The sequence below is a fragment of the Harpia harpyja genome, chromosome 4 (genome assembly GCF_026419915.1).
Source record: "Harpia harpyja isolate bHarHar1 chromosome 4, bHarHar1 primary haplotype, whole genome shotgun sequence".
NCBI lineage: Eukaryota > Metazoa > Chordata > Aves > Accipitriformes > Accipitridae > Harpia > Harpia harpyja.
Window position 1 is genome coordinate 16559850 of NC_068943.1, and position 20429 is coordinate 16580278.

At 42.2% G+C, this 20429-nt stretch overlaps 1 protein-coding gene across 2 annotated transcripts; it reads left to right on the plus strand.

The window, feature by feature from the left end:
- Nucleotides 1-1465: 1465 nt before the first annotated feature.
- Nucleotides 1466-19738, plus strand: EDNRB (endothelin receptor type B). 2 transcript variants are annotated; one of them, XM_052785924.1, is made up of 8 exons: nucleotides 1466-1743; nucleotides 2035-2577; nucleotides 11264-11376; nucleotides 11524-11728; nucleotides 12078-12227; nucleotides 13856-13989; nucleotides 14589-14697; nucleotides 16232-19738. In XM_052785924.1, the coding sequence occupies exons 2-8, from the start codon at nucleotides 2089-2091 to the stop codon at nucleotides 16361-16363; spliced, it is 1332 nt and encodes a 443-aa protein (XP_052641884.1). In that variant the 5' UTR covers nucleotides 1466-1743; nucleotides 2035-2088; the 3' UTR covers nucleotides 16364-19738. The 2 variants fall into 2 exon arrangements, with proteins under 2 accessions (XP_052641884.1, XP_052641885.1); XM_052785925.1 differs by lacking the exon at nucleotides 1466-1743 and having other exon boundaries at nucleotides 1891-2577.
- The last annotated feature ends 691 nt before the right edge of the window (nucleotides 19739-20429 follow it).

Sequence of the window (20429 nt, forward strand, 5' to 3'; positions counted from 1 at the left end):
TGTTCACTTACGGATCGCTGAATTGGAAATTGAGAAAACGCAGAAGTGAAAACTGAAAAGACTTTGTTTAAGTCCCCAGGGCTCAGAATACTATAGGGTTAATCCAATGGTCACACTTTTGTCATTGGGAGAGGAATCCGCCCTGGTGCTGCAAAATGAAACCTGCTGCAAAACACAATCTGAAAAAGCCTGAACCTGAAAAGATCAGTCTTCCAGCTGGAGTGCAGCTCCAGCTACTCTCATACAGTTTAGAAGTGACTCTGGTGCCTTTATTTCACAAATACTGCAATATAAAATGGGGAAGAAAAACGATTGTGCCAGCTAAATTAGGAAATGGATCAAGAATGTTTAAACGGGGAAGGTGCTTGATACAGCAGATTTTTAAACAAAGATGGAGATGTGAAAAGGAAGCTAAATGAGGATGAGAAAAGGCTGTCCGCTACAGTAGCTCAAGATGTTAGCAGGAAATGCCGGGAAGACGAGATAGATCAGACCAGCAATTTGGGGGAGAGTTTTGAAAGAAACATTTGGTTTTCAGTGTTTTTCTCTACGTGTATGTCAATAATGTAGGAGAGTGGGTCACTTCTGTACTGAAGCATTTCTACATTTCATGTTCTGCATATGATTTAGCTTCCAGCATGATTTAAAAAAAAAAAAAAAGATCAGGGAGATGTACGTAGAGATGCTGGAAAACAGCTTTAAATTCCACTCTTTTTAGTTAGAGATGCAATTGTTTCCAACCTTCAGAGGCTGTCCTTAGCCCCCACAAAATCCTGTCCAAATCTCTTTGCTCCTTTCCTTACGCTTCGCTGAAGGGCGCAACGACTGGAACGAGCTCGCTGAGATCAACTGCATCGCTAAGGCTGCCCAAAGCGGCCACCAGTCAACCAAGCTGGACCACTGCAGCTTCGGAACGGTCCAAATACTCCTCCTGATGTAAGAAGAGTATACAAAGTACCCGGTGTTTTGAAGCGCTTTAAACCGCGGCACTAATCTCGTACGCGCGGCACAAGCAGCTTCCCCAGCACGCGTGCCGCTCCGCGTGTGAGAGGGGGGCTGCCTGCGGAGGGGGGTAAAATGCTGGGGGGGGAAAACCCGGTACCCAGCCACTGGGAATGAGTGCCGGAGAGGGCAGCGGGGAAAAGCCCTCTTCCTCCCCGCGGGCGTCCTCTAGCGCTGCCAAAACCTCTTGTGACAACCCTTCCGATCTGGAAAATTGTTCCCAAACCCGCAAAACTACTTCTTTCGGCTGCCGCAGCCCACCCGCTACGGGACGAGGCGTGCCAAGAGGGCAGGTCGCAGGGCAGATCGCCGGGCGGGCACCGGGACGGGGAGCGCTTGGGTCGGGGGGGCCGGGCCGGGCTGGGCTGGGCTCCGCGGCGGCCCCCGCGGGGCGGGTGGGGAGGAGGGCGCGGGTGGGGTCTGGCCGTGACTGATGGGCCAGATGCGGTTGAATGTTTTAGAAAAGGGGGGGGCCCTGCCCCGCTGGCGCGGCTTTAGCCACGGGGTTTGGTGCGCGGCTGTCGGCCGCCGGGTCCCGCCGCAAGCGCCCGTCCCTCCCGCCGCTGCGACCCAGGGGCGCCCATCGGCGGCGGCGGCGGCGAGCGGCGGCAGCCGGCCGCGGGAGGGGGCAGCCGGCCGGGGCGCGGAGCGCGGCAACCGGCGGAGCGCGTTTCCCTCGCTCGGCAGGCAGAGCCCCGCAGGCGGCGGGCGGGGAGGATCGGCTCGGCTCCGCTCGGCGAGGTGAGGGGGAGAGGAGAGGAGCGGGGCGGGGAGGGGGGGGGCAGAGCGGGGCGACGCCGAGCAGGTCCCGCCGGAGTCGCGGGGCGGGAGGGGGAGCACGGACACACGACTTCTCGCCCCAGCCGCCGCGCGGGTTTTCTCCCCGGCGCTGCTCTGCCGGCGGCACCGCCGGCACCGCCGCCCGTCCGCGTCCGGTGCCAGGCAGCGCCCCGGCTCCGTCCGCGGGCGGCGAGAGCGGCGGCGGGGCGCGGTGTCCCCGCAGCTGACGCCCCGTCCCCTCTCTCCGCGCAGGTCGGCGCTGACGGCGGCGGGCGCCCGGCGGGGGATCGGCCGCGCCGCAGCGCCATGCCCGCCGCCCGGCCGCGGCGGCTGCCCGCCCTCCTCCTCCTCCTCCTGCTGCAGCTCCTCGGCGGCCGCGCCGCCGCCGAGGGCGACGGCTCCCTGCGCCCGCCGGCCCCGGGCAGGCAGAGCCCGCCGGCGGTGGCCGACGCCTTCCCCCCGACGGCCGGGACCCCCGCGCTGCGGGGCGCCGAGCCCAACGCCTCCCGCCCGGCCGCGCTGCCCAAGGGCGGGGGGGGGGCGGCTGGCGGGCGGCCGCGCTCGGCCTCGCCCCCCATGTGCACCGGGCAAACTGAGATCAAGGAGACTTTCAAGTACATCAACACGGTGGTCTCCTGCCTCGTCTTCGTCCTGGGCATCATCGGCAACTCCACGCTGCTGCGGATCATCTACAAGAACAAGTGCATGAGGAACGGCCCCAACATCCTCATCGCCAGCCTGGCCCTGGGCGACCTGCTTCACATCATCATCGACATCCCCATCAACGTCTACAAGGTGAGGGGGAGCCGGGGGCGGGTCCGGGAGCAGGCGCGGGGCTGCGGCGGGCTCTCCTCGGGGCACTCCGCCGGCCCCCGGCAGGTACCCGGCACCTCCGTGGCTGCCGGGGGGGAAACGCGCCCCGCTTCTGCCCGGGAGACACCCGGGGGCTAGACCTCATGCCAAAAACCTGCCGGAAGGTGGTATTCTGGGCAGAGGTTGGCCTTGTCGTCCCACGTCCCCCCCCCCCCCCCCCCCCCCCCCCCCCCCCGTGCCCCGGTCCCAACCCTTTCAGCGGTCCGGGCTGGGAATGGGGCAGAAGCGTGCGGCTGCAGGTGGCCAGGCTCTGACAGTCACCTGGCAACAGGTGCTGTCCTAGGGATAAGGGAAATAAATGCAACAGATAAATGCGCAATGGGTTCATGGCTTCCCTCCTTTCCCCCAGGAATGGAGGGGGAGGCACGGAAGACCCTCTCCTGTGGGGCACGTACGACTGGGTCCCTCCTGCCCAGCTGGGGCAGGCTTAGTCGTATATACGTCCCATGGGTCCGTACGGTCACTGGTGGCACAGGGACTTTTTCAGCAGGATCCAAGCTCATTCAAACTGCCCGATTTGTGATTAGTTTTATACGTCCAGCACTTGTGAGGCATGATGCTCTCCTGAGCTGTGAACCCTTTTCCCCGTTGGCCAGTGTTGCAGCGTGGGCAGCCGAGAGGGAGTGAGCCGTACCTGCTGCTCTTGCACCTTCTTTACTCTGCCCTTTGACGTGATAAGACTTGTCATGGAAGGAGTACAATCTCTCCCTCCTCTACACAGCTTGCCCTGTCTATTTGTCCTCAGGAATTCGTTGGGCAGTTGAATCCAGCCTCTAGTTACGGTCAGCGCTCTTGGGAGTGATGCTGGAAATAACAAGGCATCTTCTGCCGTGAGGGTTTACAGTCTGGGTCCCTGAGCACCCATCAGTTACTGCATAAAGTGAACATGAGAGCCTTCATCTGTTCCTTCTCCTCACTTCATATGCATGTTTGTAAACTCTGGGGTTTGTTACTTTTAGCTGTGGAAAACCACGTTGAAGGGACAGGTTTTGAATTTAGTCTTCTGTATCTGTAGTGATTACTCCCAGAAGCTGCTGAAACGGGAGAATCCTGTATCTTTATCCTTTTAAAGTATGGAAGTATTACAAAGCAAGGAACATCATAACTGTGTTAAATTCATGAGCTGGATAATTTGGATTACATGAGATTTCTTTGATTTGGAGTTTCAGTATTTTCCATGCTATACATTTATCATAGTTCTTGTGAGAGGCATGTACTCTTCTGAGTGAGAGTGGAATTTATGAAACAAAATACTTTAAGCTGTTTTGAAAAAAATGTGGTTTTGTAAAAAAAGATACTGAACAAAAATTTTTTCATCTGTTCTCAGAAAAAATCAAAAAGATTAAATCAATAACAGCTACTCAGTACAAGACTTTACAATCTCAGTGACACTATTTAAAAATTAAATTAATGATAACATGCAATAATATACCGCAGTCCTTATCTTGATTGAATGATCATCAAATATATCTTTATGAGTAGGTTGGAGGAATAAAAGGTCAGATTGCAAACCGATAAATGTTACACCAGCTGCAAGTGCAGGATTTTTATTGTGCTATTGATAATGCTGGGAGCTAAGCAATAGCTCTCACGTGCTAAATCTCCCACGCTACTACTCACATTAATGAAGAGCCCATAATAAATTTATATTCTCCCTTACAATAGTGAGAGAAATATTTGCTGTTTTAAAACGGGACTTCTGAGTAAATGTAAGTTAAAAAAAAACAACAACCAAAACAAACCTTAGACATTGTGTTTATTTAATCAAAATTAAGGGTTTGAGTGAGGTTTGAAGTGATGATAGCTTTTCATCAACTCTACATCCCATTTAATTCCACCTGCAGAGCAACATTATAAGGGAGAATACAGCAATGCAATCAAAAACTGGCTGTAATCACCCAGCAGTATGGGAAAAATAAAGGCTAGCAAAGGCTTGGTTTGTAAATCAAGTATACTTAACAGTTGTAACTTGCAATTTGAAACAATTTTAAACTGGATGAAACAGATCTTCAGAATTGCTACCAGATCCTCAGTTAGACAGCTGCGTAAAAAAGAATGTGAGAGAATTTCTCATGTTAATAAAATGCCAGCAGTTTACTCAACAGCACTTGTAGTAGGAAGTGTGAAAGTGTCTATGAATGCTTTCCAGACAGACCCATAAGAGAGAACTCAGAATTAGCATTAGGAACAGCATTTTATTAGGTATTAAAAGTGATAACTGCAAAACATGTGACTGTTTAAGTTAAGTGAATATTTAAGTAGCTGAAAAAATACACAAATGAAAATTTACATCCTTAAATTGAGGGTATCTAAATAAAGAAAAGCAGGTGTTAGCTAGATTGTGAGGCAAATGCAGTCCAATGTGTAAGATGCCAATTAGTCCACTGCACTTGATAAATCTGAATATTGATCAATACGTTCGGTAGAAAATGGAAAGTATTGGAATCTGTCACACAGTCAGAAAAGTGGGTATGAAATGAAGTCTTGAGGGGCGTTCAGTTCCAGCATGCAAAACCTGGAAGACCTTTTCGGTGTTCAGGGTCCTGGTAAACAATCTGGTTTTGACTGTACCCCCAGAACTGCGGAATGGGAAGCAGAGAAAAGCCTGACACAATCATTCTGCAGTATGTAATGTTGTGGCAGTGTAGATTGCAAAAGCGCTACTAATTGGATGTGAAGGTGGTCCTATGCCTGGTCAACTGCTTCACTAAACAGACTAAGTAAGCATGTCTGTCTTAATTTGAGCCTGCAAACAGCAATTAAAGGTGTGAACATAAGGAGCAGAAGGATAGAGTAGGCGGTCAGTAAGCTTTTTATGTCCTTCTCTGCACTTAATCTTTGGAAGACGAGACAGTGGCAGCTTGTACACCTGACAGTACAGGTGTGCAGTTCTGGAAGGCTTATGCTCAGTTTCCCAAATTGACAAAGTTGGTTAACTCACACGTGTAAGAGACCAAAATAACATCAGGATTGGAAATTCCAAACTTACATTAGTTCTGCCTCTCAGGCATATTTGTGTAATAAGATAGGAACATAGACTTAAAAAAGCCATAATCAAATAATATAGTAACATGCTTCCTCTTCTGATATATAGACATCATCTCTCTTTCTCATTCTGTAATATTCATTCTCTTATATTAAATCTGATTTATTGTCATGTTCCAATGGATTTTTAACAGGGGGAACAATCTATCCTCTGCACACTCTTGTGTGGATTCCTAAACTCTATCTATTTGCTATGACGCAAATGGCTGAGGAAGAAAATCTACGTGGAAATACTGTCACAGGTTGCTTTATCTCAGAGTACAATGGAAGAGCGGAGAAAAAATTTCCACGGAAGGAACAAAAATTGGTCTTTATCCAAGCCAATGATCAAAGGCCAAAGTCAGCTTTGTAGGCAATGATTTTTTTTCAGTAATATATTTTAGGGATTACATTAAAAAATAAAGTTAACATTATATAGCATTATCAAGCACTGGAAATATAAGAAAGACCACATTAGGGACTGCATATCCCATGCAGACACAAACTGGCCCCTTTGTTAATCCAGCTGTGCTCTAAAAAAGGCAGGATTTCCATGGAAATGTCTTTGTGATGACCTTACTAACTCTGTAATGCAAGTACCTATAGGGCATGCATCATGATAATCCACTCTCTTCCTAATTTTCCCAAAAAGTCAAGGTGCTTGTCTTTAGAAAACATTGTTATTATTCCATATTACAACTCTTAGCCACTGGTCCTTCTGATGTTGCAGATAACCGCCATTTTATTGGGAGAAATGCATTATTTCCTTTCTTTCAACATCTGAACCACTTACTTGAGGTCTTGGAAAGATCGTCTCAGAATTTCTTACACAAAGTTGATTGATGTCTGACCACATTAAGGTAGAAGTCTGTTTTGCTTAGGAACCCTTTATGGTCAACAAATGCAGCTTATAGGCACTTAAGAAATACCTGAATTGTCCAGTGGAGGAACCTGTCCAGACTCTACAGGCAATGGGGGGTAACTTTGTTCTGTAGTTGGATGGGAGCAATCTACACTGACGTCCAATATATGGGGTAGTGGAAATGTCTGTATGTTGTTGAAAGTACACATACATAGTTTTCATGATGGATCTCCAAACTGAAGTACGTTACATGATGTCAGTATAGATTTGTAAATTTAGAGTAGTTTTTTCATTATGTATACATTTGTTATGTATACATTCACTTAAAAGATGCATGTGACAAATTTCAAAACAAGTTTTCATCTTATTTGGTTTTTTGCTTCTACCCTGTGTTTATGCTTCCCAATCTGACAGCAGCATGGCTTTCTTAATAGTTACTTTTGACGCAGCCCTTTCACTGGGATTGTGAAATTGCAGAAATTTTTTACTTTGACAATACATTATAAGGTTTCTGTCATTTTCAAGATGTCTGTATGATATTACTTAATGAAGTATTTTTAAAAAAAAAATGAAGTTTCTAAGCAGAAGTTACTAATAAAGACACAGGAAAAGAAACTAATTGCCTGCCTCATATTAAGATTTATACTGTTTCTTGGATAAATCAGCAGAACATTCTTAACTTAACTAGGAAGCGGGAAATATATTTTCTTGTCTAGAGGGAAGATCCCTGCCCTGTCATCATAATTATTGTTAAATATTAGTAAACTTTGTAATGTTCTCTGACTTATCCCTGACCATAAGCTTAATTTCCTGGGCAAATTTCCTGTTTGGAAAAATGCTTGCTCCTGTGAAATACTGAAAAAAACTTTATCTGCATGACCTCCCCATCTCAAAAGTATCAGGTGAAAATCTGCCAGTCATTTCACAGATACATTGAAAAAATGTTGCTTGTGAATTAGGTGTACAGTTGCATGTCTGATTTCCCGTGTAACTCTGCAATTCATAATGGTGAAAATACAGTCCTATCATCTTGTGAACTAGCCTTGCTGTGCACGCACAGCTAGGAGGAAGTACGAATTCCTGCTCTGCGTTTCCGTGTGCATTCATTGCTCAAGACTAGGACACTGACGTAAATTAAGTGCACGCTTTGCTAATTCTTCGTGCCCAACTGCTGAAAGTCAACAGTAGTGGGTTGGAGCTGTGGCATCAGCCATCTGGCTCGTGGCCACAGCAGCTGAGCTATCGAGAGCAGCGTATTGTGCTCGCATGCTGGCGTATTCCAGCAGCAGATTATGAACATCTTTCTGTTCCTGCACAACCAAGAGGAAGCAGGGCAGGAATTGCAACTCACAGGTGTGTCTCTGAGTCACATCTCTTGGGGCTACTTCCATAGCTGTGCAGCTTTCGCATCAGTTTAGACTCAGATCTCTGCCTGGTCTGGGAAAGTGTTGGCTAGGAGTGCATCAGATGTATTGGTTCTTTTAAGTATTATTTATTTCACTTCGTTCTGCACTTTCCTTTCATTCTGTTTCATTTCTTTCATCTTCCACATATTTCTGTGGCTTAGCAGTTAAAACTTTGCCCGTGTAAAATAAGTGACTGTAAAACATTGGAAAAGGGCACTCAGAATATAGCCGGTGGTAGACTTCTCTTGGCAATTTACTGCTGAAAACGCAACATTATTTTTCTCTTTGCTGCCACTTGGCAGTATCTCATGACTCCAAGTCATTTATCATTTGTAAAATGGCACTCTTTGTACAGATACCCTATTATGAATCGTAAGAAAATCTTTTACCCATACAAAATGGCATTAGACTACATCTATACTTCACTAAGAATAAACATATCTCTTGTCCACAAATATGATGCTCTTGAATACTTTACAGTGGATTTTCACTGTACTTTAAGGCAGTGTTTTGAGGAGATGGCAATACAGAGGACAAACAGAAACAAAAAGCATAGTTCAGCAATTAAAACATTCTACTTTTTACCTTTTACTTTCTTAATGTTTTCAAGCTTTTGCCACAAAGCGTATCATTAACCACTTGCAATACCATGATGGAGAAACTTATGACTCATGCGTTAAAATGCTCAAATTTCACAATACATCAGCTGCAAGAGATAAAGGACATGTTTTTCCAATCCAATGCAGACAGCTGTGTGTCCATTCTGCCCCTGATTTAAGCTGGCTGAATGCAAGTATAATATTTTGATGTTATGCTAAACCCAAGTTCATGCACCCTTTCTCTCAGTAGACTGCATTCGCTCGTGTGCAGCCCCATTATAATCCAGCCATATGGCTCCCAAACTGGAGCTGGCTCAAATCCAGTCAGCTTGGAGCACAGGTGTGACTGTCTGCACCTGAGAGATAAGCATTAGTTCAGGGAAATCTCCGATGTGTGGCTGAGCAGTTGTGATTTTAGGGAAGTGAGACAGGGAGTGTCTTGCACATACACCAGCCAGTTGTAGCTGAAAGTCTTCAGCAGAATCTTCCAACAGAAATTTGATCAAAGTTCTGAATTGAGTTCAACAAAGAACATAATATTTTAATTTTGAAGTGCTTTTTTAATGAGTCATCTCTGGTTTAATATATACACATGTACAATATACAATAGATACTATAAACAAAGTATACAGTGTACTTACTACCCAGTCCTTGATTTCTATAGCAACTAGGTGTGGTAGGCTGGAGGTTCAGTGCCTGATTGATATAAATTAAATTAGCCCAGGTGTCACTTGGTTCAGTAGAGTGTACATTTAGAACACCTCTAATTATTCACACTGCAATTTTAATAGGAGTTTGCTACTATCAATCCCTTGCAGCAATTCAAAAGATGTCTCAGGGAAAGGCTTTACTGAAAATACTTTAATTAGAGATTGACTTATTTTCCCACATCACATAAGTAAAATATACTGTATGGTTATTATAGCCTCATCCCTACTTCCTCTGCTTTATTACTTTCCATAAAATTCTCAAGAAACATATATCCTTAGAATTTATTTTTCTGCTTCATTTCTGCAGAAGCATTATACTCTTCGTCTTACTTAAGTAGATCATTTAAGAAACAGATCAAAGCTGGTCTATGTTACAGTTTTCCTACTGCTCTTCTTTCAAAGATCCCATTTCAAAACAGGACTAAATCAGATTTCTGAAGGTATTCTGGTACCTGAAAATACTTCATAGGGATTTCCAAAAGCACGTGGTCATGAAATGTACTTAACTTCCTTCATGTTAAAAAAAGTGATACTTCTATCAGGGCTTTTCAGAAACTGTCTTGGACCATGTAACTGTTTAGCCATACATGCACATGTATGTGTGCTTAAGGACTTGGCTGAACCAAGCCAACGTGAGCAGGCAGCTCTGTGGCTATCTACAATCATTTTGGTCCCCAGCAGAATCTATACAATATGATGATCTATTTCTTCTTTTCCTATATCCCTGTTAAATAAGATGTCTGAGGACACCTGAGCTCAGGGAAAGATTTTGCAGTCTCTTTTGAGCAGTTATCATTCTTCTTTCCTCTCCTTTTCCATTTTGTAGCCCTCTATCTGCAACAGATCCAAAAGGCCTCATTTGAAGAAAGTTAAGAAAAACAGAGATGGAATTAGATAATGTAACTAATTACAGAAACTCAGAAAGTTTACTTTTGTGTATAACGATTGCGCGTATTTCTTGGCATAACCTCAGTTCTGGAGAGTCTTGTTTTTATGAGGAACTGGAAGATTTGGCTGCTGCTGTGGTGTAGTTGAGCCATTAGAGTAGCTCACATCAGAGTATAAAGATTCAATGTTTCAGTTTCTAAACTGAAGCTACAGGCGAACAGTTCATGGCATCAGCTGTGAGGAAGGCACTCTCTGTGTCCAGTAAGTCTTGTCCCCTAAATCAGCTAAAATGTACCGCTGGGGATGTGACGGAAGATTTCCATTAAAGTGTACAACCCAAAGTGCAATTGAACCAACCTAAAATTCACTGTGCTGTTTTCTTTATTCCGTAGCACTTATAGGTATGCTGAATGTGCGGATAGTCCCTTAGGTATTGTAATAAAGAATAATTGGAAAACTGGTCAATAAAGATCTTCAGTGTGGGATGTATGTGATCTGTCTTTACCTGCTGCTAACCATTTAGTTCAAACTAGCTGTTTTGGCTCCCTGAGTGTCCAGTGGATCCCTCCTTTCGTTATCAGATGGTCAGCTGAAAACTGTGGGATAAATTGTTCTCCAGTGTTGCCTGACGTCTCAGCTGAGGGAGCCTAGACACCAAGCTTCATATAAACCCCACCCCAGATGTGCAGTTGTTGGCTTTGTCCCTGTTCTGATCAGCCTTAAGTAATTTTCTGTGTTTCTAGTAAATAGGGAGTTACTTGGAACACGTAAGAAAAGCAATGAACACTCAAGACAGCCAATACAAAGATGAAGAAAATCCCCACCTGCTCAGTCATTTTTCACCATAAACACTGGGGTGGTGAAGTTAGAAGCAAAATAAGTGGAGTTTGCAGGGCTTGAGAAGTCAGGACTAAGCCATTGTGCGTATCCTTGCCCAGCCAGGGAGTGACTGTGAAGCTACTGCCTAGTTTTTAGGATACACACCTTGCAGACTCCCTTGTGAAAAGGTTCTTCTTGACTAAGTTTTACATGGTGGAAAAGAAAAACAATCAAGACAGAAGTCTATGTTACAGCTTTTTTTAAAATGGTTCATTTCTAATTGTTGTTTTCTTTTCACAGCTGCTTGCAGAGGACTGGCCCTTCGGTGTCGAAATGTGCAAATTAGTACCCTTCATTCAAAAGGCATCAGTGGGCATCACAGTGCTGAGTTTATGTGCCCTCAGTATAGATAGGTGAGACCTGTTTTTTCATCAAACTCTATAATTTCTTTTCTCGCCTTTCCACTCAGCTGATATAATACTAATACGCTGAGCTTAAGCCAGTTAAACCAGGTGGGTTTTCTTATATTTTTAATTTGCAAATGTGTGCTATTGCTTCAGATACCGAGCAGTTGCTTCTTGGAGTCGCATTAAAGGAATTGGAGTGCCAAAGTGGACTGCTGTTGAAATTGTACTGATCTGGGTCATATCGGTGATATTGGCTGTTCCAGAAGCTATTGCATTTGACATGATTACGATGGAGTACAGAGGAAAGGATCTTAGAATCTGCCTGCTTCACCCCACACAGAAAACATCCTTTATGATGGTAAGATGCTGATGTTTATAAAATCACAGCTCTCGGGAGCAGTTCTTGGATCTTCTCAGTGTCATGTGGATGGTAATGGGCACAAGTGTATGTGAGATGTAGGTGAATATAATGTTCAGATGAAATGCTGACAAATTTCTGAAGTATATCGGTTAAAAGAAGAGCATCCAGAAACTTTTCTCTTTTTGTGGGCTTTGGGCATATTACTGTCTTGTCCTGTTTTCTCATCTGGAATGTATACCTTACAGAGATACTTTTCAGGACAGACTGACCAATTAGTTATAGCACACTTTCCAAAATGCTCAACATTCAACTCCTAACAATGTTTTTGCTTTTGTTTTCCTTCTAGTTTTACAAGCAAGCTAAAGACTGGTGGCTGTTTAGTTTTTACTTCTGCTTGCCACTGGCTATCACAGCATTTTTCTATACTCTCATGACCTGTGAGATGTTACGAAAGAAAAGTGGGATGCAGATTGCTTTAAATGACCACTTAAAACAGGTAAAAATTTATCCCTGACAACTCTGCTGACTGTAGAGAGGATGACAATAATACCTTTACTGACTTTACTGCCACCTCATTATTCCACTCTTGTATGACAGCTTCAAGATTACTACTAAGGAGAAGTTTCCTAACACTGGTGCTGCTGAACTCATATATATGTGTGTGTGTGTGTGTGTGTGTATATATATATATATATATACACACCGGAGCCCTCAGAAACCTAAGATTTTAACTGACAATCACAAAACTCTTTTCTTTTTGTTTGGTGTTAATCCTTCAAGTTTTATCGTTTTTATTTCTTCTTTACAATCGTAAGAGATGGATATTTTGTAATGAAAACTGAGGTCATGCTGTAATCTAAAAGCTGGTGCTGTAAAATTATTAATTATTTTGAATCAATTTTGTGCAGAACTGTAGCGAGGTTAGCAGTATATGTTAGCAGAACAAAGCACATTCCAAAATACATGCCAAGTTAGTAGTGCACCAGAAACAAACATCATATGTTACTAGAATTAAACTACATTTGTACTATAAAGTATATTTGTGCTCCTTTCCTCTTACCTCAATAAAGCTGTAATTGAAATCTCTTGGCGCATTTAAAATAAGACCTGAGATCAAAGCACAAGAAAATGCAATTGAAAACAAGCTGGTATTTGAAAGTGATTGGGGAGATGAATATCATAGAATCATAGAATGGTTTGGGTTGGAAGGGACCTTTAAAGGCCATCTAGTCCAACCCTCCTGCAGCGAGCAGGGACATCTTCAACTAGATCAGGTTGCTCAGAGCCCTGTCCAACCTGACCTTGAATGTTGCCAGGGATGGGGCATCTACCACCTCTCTGGGCAACCTGTGCCAGTGGTTCACCACCCTCATTGTAAAAAAATTCTGCCTTATATCTAGTCTGACTCTACCCTCTTTTCATTTAAAACCATTACCCCTTGTCCTATCGCAGCAGGCCCTGCTAAAATGTTTGTCCCCATCTTTCTCATAGGCCCCCTTTAAGTACTGATATGCTGCAATAAGGTCTCCCCAGAGTCTTCTGTTCTCCAGGCTGAACAAAACCAGCTCTCTCAGCCTTTCCTCATAGGATAGGTGTTCCATCTCTCTGATCATTTTGTGGCCCTCCTCTGGACTCACTCCAACAGGTGCATGTTCTTCTTATGTTGGGGACCCTGAGGCTTGATGCAGTACTCCAGGTGGGGTCTCACGAGGGTGGAGCAGAGGGGGAGGACCACCTCCCTCGACCTGCTGGTCACGCTTCTTTTGATGCAGCCCAGGATATGGCTGGCTTTCTGGGCTGTGAGCGCCCATGACATTACCGGCTCATGTCCAGCTTTTCATCCACAAATATATTAATTTAAACAATTGCTTTCATGTCCTTGATTTTTCATATTATTACTCATACTTTTTAAAATTAGAGATACAGAGAATCAGTGCAAGACATGTAAAACAGTAGAAAAGATTAAGTACATATTCCAAGAAAATAAGGTATTCTGATGTTCTCCTAACTCCTACTTCGATAGGGGGTTTATTTTGTTTATTAAACATTTGGATATGAGAAGACAACAACAATCAGGAGAGAGACAGAAACTATAACACTGTTCTGTCCAACTTTCTTTTTCAGAGACGTGAGGTGGCCAAAACCGTGTTCTGTCTGGTACTTGTTTTTGCCTTGTGTTGGCTCCCACTTCACTTAAGCAGAATATTGAAGCTTACTATTTATGATCAGAAGGACCCCAACAGATGCGAACTTTTAAGGTGAGACTGTAAAAATAAAATACCTGTGTGCTGCTGACATTCTCCATAAGCGTTGGATTTCCTAATGAATTAGCTTATTTTGTGCATCTGAAGTTTTCCCTGCTCCTTCATCCAGGACACTCTGGTTTCACTCCAGTAGCAGAGTCAGGAAATTATGAGGAATCCCATGAACACAGACTTCCCATGGACACAGGCTTCTGTCCTGTTTGCCTGTCTTCTCCTGATCCCTTTTGGGACTGTCCTGCTGTCTTGTGGTGTTATGTGGGTGGAGGGGGGATTTCTGTCCCTGTTTTCCCTTTCAACAGAATAGCTAGGATTAAATCTGTGAGGAAAAACTTGTGAATGTCTCCTCCCACAAGTTAAGGTGGTTGAATCTTCTGAAATTACTTTCATGAGAATGGTCTACTGATTCAAACTTTATTATTGATCACAATTGTTACCTCCATGAGTTAATCCTGTTGATACAAGCCCCTTTACTATTACGTTTAATAGTTAGTCTTGGTTGAGTGAAGCAGAGTCTAATTTTGATAGTTGTAAACCTCTACTAAGCCTTTTCACAGAAAATGAGAAGTGTCTCACTTACTTTAATTTCCACACAGCTTTTTTCTTGTGATGGACTACATTGGTATTAACATGGCTTCGCTGAATTCCTGCATCAATCCGATAGCTCTGTATCTGGTGAGCAAAAGATTCCAAAACTGCTTTAAGGTAAGAGGCTGCGGGGAGCTGCTCCTCTGGTTAAAAGATGATGTCAGCAGTAAAATTCATTCCATAACATGCACAAAGTGTTTTAAATGGTCATTACATTTTATTTTCAATTTTAACTGGGTTGTGGTAGGTGTTCTCTCCCTCTCCTGCTGAAGCTACATAGAAAGGAATTAAGGATTCATAGGGACAAAAAGAGAAAGCAAAAGAGAGGAGTGTGCAATAAAACCTCTCGGCACCATGCTAATCAGTGCTACATCACTTCCTGACTGGAGCTGGCACCCAGCCACTTCGAGAGCACTGACAAAGCAGACTCGGACCGCGCTGCGGAGATTCACGTAGCCATATCCTCTGCAACCCAACGGGGAGGGCGCTGACCCCGGGTTCCCCCCATCCTGACTGAGCACTTACATCAGTAGGCAGTTGTGTAAGGCAGAGGGTGCAGGTATCCACTTGTCCCGTTCCAATGCCAACATTTTATGAGACGGACCTGTTCGTAGTTTTGCCGTGGTTTGAGTGAATAGTCCTGGGCACTAATTCTCCATGCAGGATTTGAGGCTCTGGATCGCATGTGGATTGCAGCCCCTCCGTTGTTCAGCCTTCATGTCTGCTCAGAGAAATGTCCAGATTTGGTCCGTAGAGCTTTTTTTGTGACCCCTTACTGTCTTCAGACACTGTATCAGGGTTCTTACATTGCCTGCTGCAAATTCTTTGATTTTTCTTTTGTTGCCAAGCATTTAACCATTGGCCACTGCTAGGCTTATTCCCTGGCTGTGCAAATTTCTTACTGGATATGTCTTTCTACCAGAAGGCAGGCTGCTCTACATCTAGTATTGTAGATCTAGTATTTCCCTCATAATGCAACAGCACACGTTACAGATGCTTTAGTGTTGGTCTTGTCTTCCCTGTTTTCATTACTGGCTCCCTGAAAAAGTCACTGGAGCTGAGAGCACCTAAGAGATCTGTGGCATCCTGAGTGTGGTAACAAGTAGGTGTTCAGGATACCAGATGGACTTCCAGGACTCAAAGGCCAGTCAGTAGCATCAGCAAAAAGTCTGCAGTACATCTGGTAAATGTTTGAACTGTATGTAGGTTTTCACCATTCTCTTTTTTTTCCCCCTCAACTACATAGCCACATCTTGCTTAGAAAGTATAGATTACTGTGCATACATTTTTTTCCAAGAAAGATTATCAGACAAAGGACAACAAGGACAACAATTTTATTTTCAGGTGCATTTAGAATTGCACACCAGACTCAAAGAGGTATGTGTGTGGCCATTATTATATATAACTCAGTATAACTCTTCTTGCCCTCCAGCACTCAGGTTGGTTGCTAATGGGGCATCCCAGATGTTAGTGGCCATTTGAGCAAAGCAGAGCTTAACTTTGTTTCTTTGCTTATGCTGTAATGCCAAAATTGTAGCTTGCACACTTGACGTTTCTTACTGTACCGCTGAAGAAGGGCAGTGTTTCAGTGCATTTTGCCACGTGTGCAAAACAAAATGATGTAAAATGCTTATTCCTTTTTTTTTAACAGTCATGCTTATGTTGCTGGTGCCAATCCAAAGATCTGTTGTCCCTGGAGGAAAGGCAGTCCTGTTTAAAGTTCAAAGCTAATGATCACGGATATGATAATTTCCGCTCCAGTAACAAGTACAGCTCTTCATAAAACAAGCATAAAAGGTATATTCTCTTACATTAATGCTGGTGCCTTTTTAAGTAAAAGTGGCAATTACTTTTAACGAGATGGTAATGTTTAGAAAAGTCTAGGTTTGTGTTTGCACAAAAAAAGAACATAAAAAAATTTGCCCCAAAACTGTGTCACGTTCAAAATCATGGACATTTATAAAATCGTCATTTGTGGAACATGAAGAAAAGTGTAGAAAGAACAAGTCATTGTTAGCACTTGAATACTTCTGAATCAGCACTTCCAAAAGATCCCCACTTCCTGTACATTAAAAGATCTTTTGTATTCGCTATAACAGTTGTAGGAACTGAAGTCACAGTAATTACTAAGCAGTATAATATAACATTAATTGGATCAAAGCCATTATTATATATAACTCAATATATTAACTTTTATAAAGCAAATTAACCACCATCACTATTGTGGTTTTATTTTTAAATAAAACATGAAATATTTTGTAATAGAAGTTCAAATGTAAAAAAGTAGCATTTTTATCAGGGTTATAATAGAGGTAGCTAATGAAAATATTAAAGGATGCAGTCAAGTCAAAAGTGCATTTCACTCTGATGATTGTTTTTACCTGTTATTGTTAGAAGGAACGTCCCAAGGCCTCTATAAATACCATTTTGTAACCACTTTGTGTGTTCAATGCATTTGGCAGCACTTTGGGCATGGTCGATTTCACTGTTTCCATGTTATTTGTGTTTAATGACAGCGGAGGAGAGACAAACACACCAAAAGCAAAAATTAATACTACTAGAACCATGCAAATGATGGATAGTATTGGAAACCAGCTATTTTTATCTGAAAACAAACTGATTGTATCCCACATAAACAGTGAGCGTTCAAGAGCCTGACGGTTCTTTACTCAAGATACTTTTGCAACAATTTACAACTGTTTTTGCAATCCTAATACTGTCTTGGGGCAAAATCCTTTAGAAATAGCAGGTAGAAAAAATGTAACCAAGGAAAACAGAAGGAGAATTTGAACTTCTATTTTCTTTTAGATTTAAATCTTCGTAAAGAAAATAATTCACAAACTGTACTTCTAGAGAACAGTACTATGTAGCACACTTGTCTTCATACTGTTTTAAAATATGTTCTACTTCTGTAGTTCCATATTTATGGGCTTAAGAAGATGTGTGATTAGTTTCTGCTTCTGTAAATAGTTTAGTGAAGCTTAATTAATTATAAAGAATAAAAATATGGGCAGGACCCTGTGAGAAAACAGAAAGATAAAGATGCCTGTAGTAAACATGATGTGTGTTGCCAGGAGCAGTGCACGTTTTGTACATACATGACAGGTCATTCTTTGGTTTTTCATTTCCTATTAATTTGTTACAGATGTCCCCAAAGACTTATTAACATATTTCGTGCACTAAGGCATGGGTTTTTCAAGAAAAAATGTCATATAACATGCTTTTATAAAAGACGTTTTCAATAGGCATGGTATTTTATTATAATAAAAATATTTATCAAAACTCAGGAATTTTTTTTTTTTTTAATTTCCAAATTTTACATGTAAGGACTTTTACCTTTTTTCCCAGTCTTGAATAACTTCAGATTTTTGAATAAAGTGCCTTAAATATGCTCAGGATGAAAACAGTTTTCATTAAAACATTCAGCTGATGTTACCTTAGATGGGTTTCATCTCATCTGACTTTAGGTAGCTACAGCTACCTTGCAGACAGCTAAAAACAGGAGAGGTGAACCCCGTTCCTGGTGTTGCCCCATCAAAAGCTAGTAAGCGTATGCTTGTATAAGCAAGCTGAGGACCTATGCACATGCATTTGAGCATGGGCACATGTGTGTTTGTGTGTGTCGGTATGTGTGCAAGCGTGTATGTTGTCTACCATTAGGTTGCTGTTACCATCTTTCTGCAGCACATGCACCCAACCGCTATAATGCTGAACTTTTATAAATACAAATATATTTAAAGTTTTGTTCTTTACATTTTTACCTTAACTTTCATGGTAACTTTCTCACGGTAAGCCGTGAATATCACTTCACTCTGCCTGCATCTATTTCTGTGAAATGCATTTCATCTGTTAAGGATGGATAATCAGTTAAATCCTAAGTTTGATACTGATCAGTGTTATTTTCATCAAGTTATATCATTACAATATTGTACATGTATATTATTGTTATTTTTATTTAAAATATAGCTATTGTATTGGCAAATATGTAACATATTTTTCATTTTTTCCTGGACTAATTCTTTGTTGAGTCCTGCTAAATCAGACATTTAGGCTTTGCAAATAAAGACCATATATACTGCCCACTTTTTGGAGTTAATATATACATATTAGTACACTTCTTGTCTTTTTTGCAGTATTTTTCAAAGCAGTATTTTTACTGAAGCTCTCATTTCCTGTAATAAAAATTTTCAAAACTTCTGCTCTCATACGGTTAAAAGAATACACAGGAGAGCTCCAGTGCATCTGTGTTCTAGCTAAGATTAAATCTCTTAATAGTGAAGATAGGCATTTTCAAAAGTCCTCAGTAGAAGGTCTATTCCTCCATCCACTGAAATCGATGAAGGTTTAACCATTCAATTCAGTTGGAGCAGAATTAGAGCACAACAACAGCTCTTTAAAAAAAACCTAGCTGACATTTGCTACCTTGAATAAAAAAAGCTAAAAGCTAAATACTCTTTTTTTTTTTTTTTTGACAAAGGATTTGTTTAGAAAAGTTAGGAAAAGAGGGTAAAATCCACTCGTGGGGTAAACCAGACAGTCTAAGGTGCTCTCAGCCTCAAACAGGGGGTCACAGGGAGCAGAACAACTGCAGAGAGGCACATGCATCTTTATAGGAATTCAATGTGCTTGCCCAGAGTGGTGTGACAAGAGTAAGTCATCTTTCCCAATGGCCTGAAGAGTTGACACAGAATGGCTTCAGATGAAAAAAATAAACTTGTAAGAAACTACATCACATCTCTGTGTTTTGGCCTTCAGGTAGTAGGTAGATTTTACTTCCCCAGCTGCTCTGAATGCTGCCTGCACACAGCTCTCTCGGAGTTAAGAGAGGGCATTTCAGACTGGGTGGACTGAACTGATACACTGGTACTACACCTCAGAGAATTGAATGCAAAATTTGATGGTTATGGAGCATCTGCTGTGAACTGTGGCATTTCACTGTCCAAAACAGCTCTTAACACACAGTTGGCTTAGCAAGAGAATGTTGTATGTACTGAAATAATGTTTAAAGGATTTTTTTTTAATTGTTCTGTATAGCTGTGTAAAATAGTTCTATATTCCAGTTTCTGTGGTCACTTAAAATAGGAACGTTTGTGGTTCAGACAGTGTAAACATAATAAATTACCAATAAAATATTTGTAATTTTGATTAATTACAAAAAGATGTCTGACCTTTTTTTCTTCTAGGGGGTCCCATTTAATTGTTAAACAGTGACAGTGATGTAAGAAAGAAATAAGCAATTCAGAACTAAAAATCAAAGCTTTTGAGTGTGTTAGTGTTATATAGCTGAAAACTGGAGAGAGTTCAGACTTGCATACACGCTGCAAAATTGTCTGATGTTTGTTGGAACAATCAGTCATGCCTGTCTTTGCTCTGTTTGTTTTTGCTCAAAACGTCAGTTGCAATCTCTTCTCTACACACCCATATATAGTCACAAATCCTCCTGTGTTAGGGACATCACAAATAAAGGGCATGAAACTTTTAGTTCATTAGTTTAGAAGTGCATGCACTCAATGTTGGAATATGCCTCATGAAAACTATCATCCCTATGTATACTGACAGTGTAATTTTGTGCATATTTCAATTTACTTTTTTAAAAGCAGCGGAAAACAGTATCAGACTAAATATGCTGTAGCTGGTCAAATATATAACTTTATATGCTTGCAGTATCTGTACATCGCAAAGTGTGTTTGCTGCTACTGCTATTTTATTCCAAATAGTTAGGTTTCCTTCTGCTTAGTTGGTGGCCTGCTGCATCCATATAGATTTGTCTTTTTTTCATGGTCCCACGACCTTTAGCACATAGTTTCAAGTGTCCTATGCCTGGAACAGAGGTACCTGTAGATATGAGA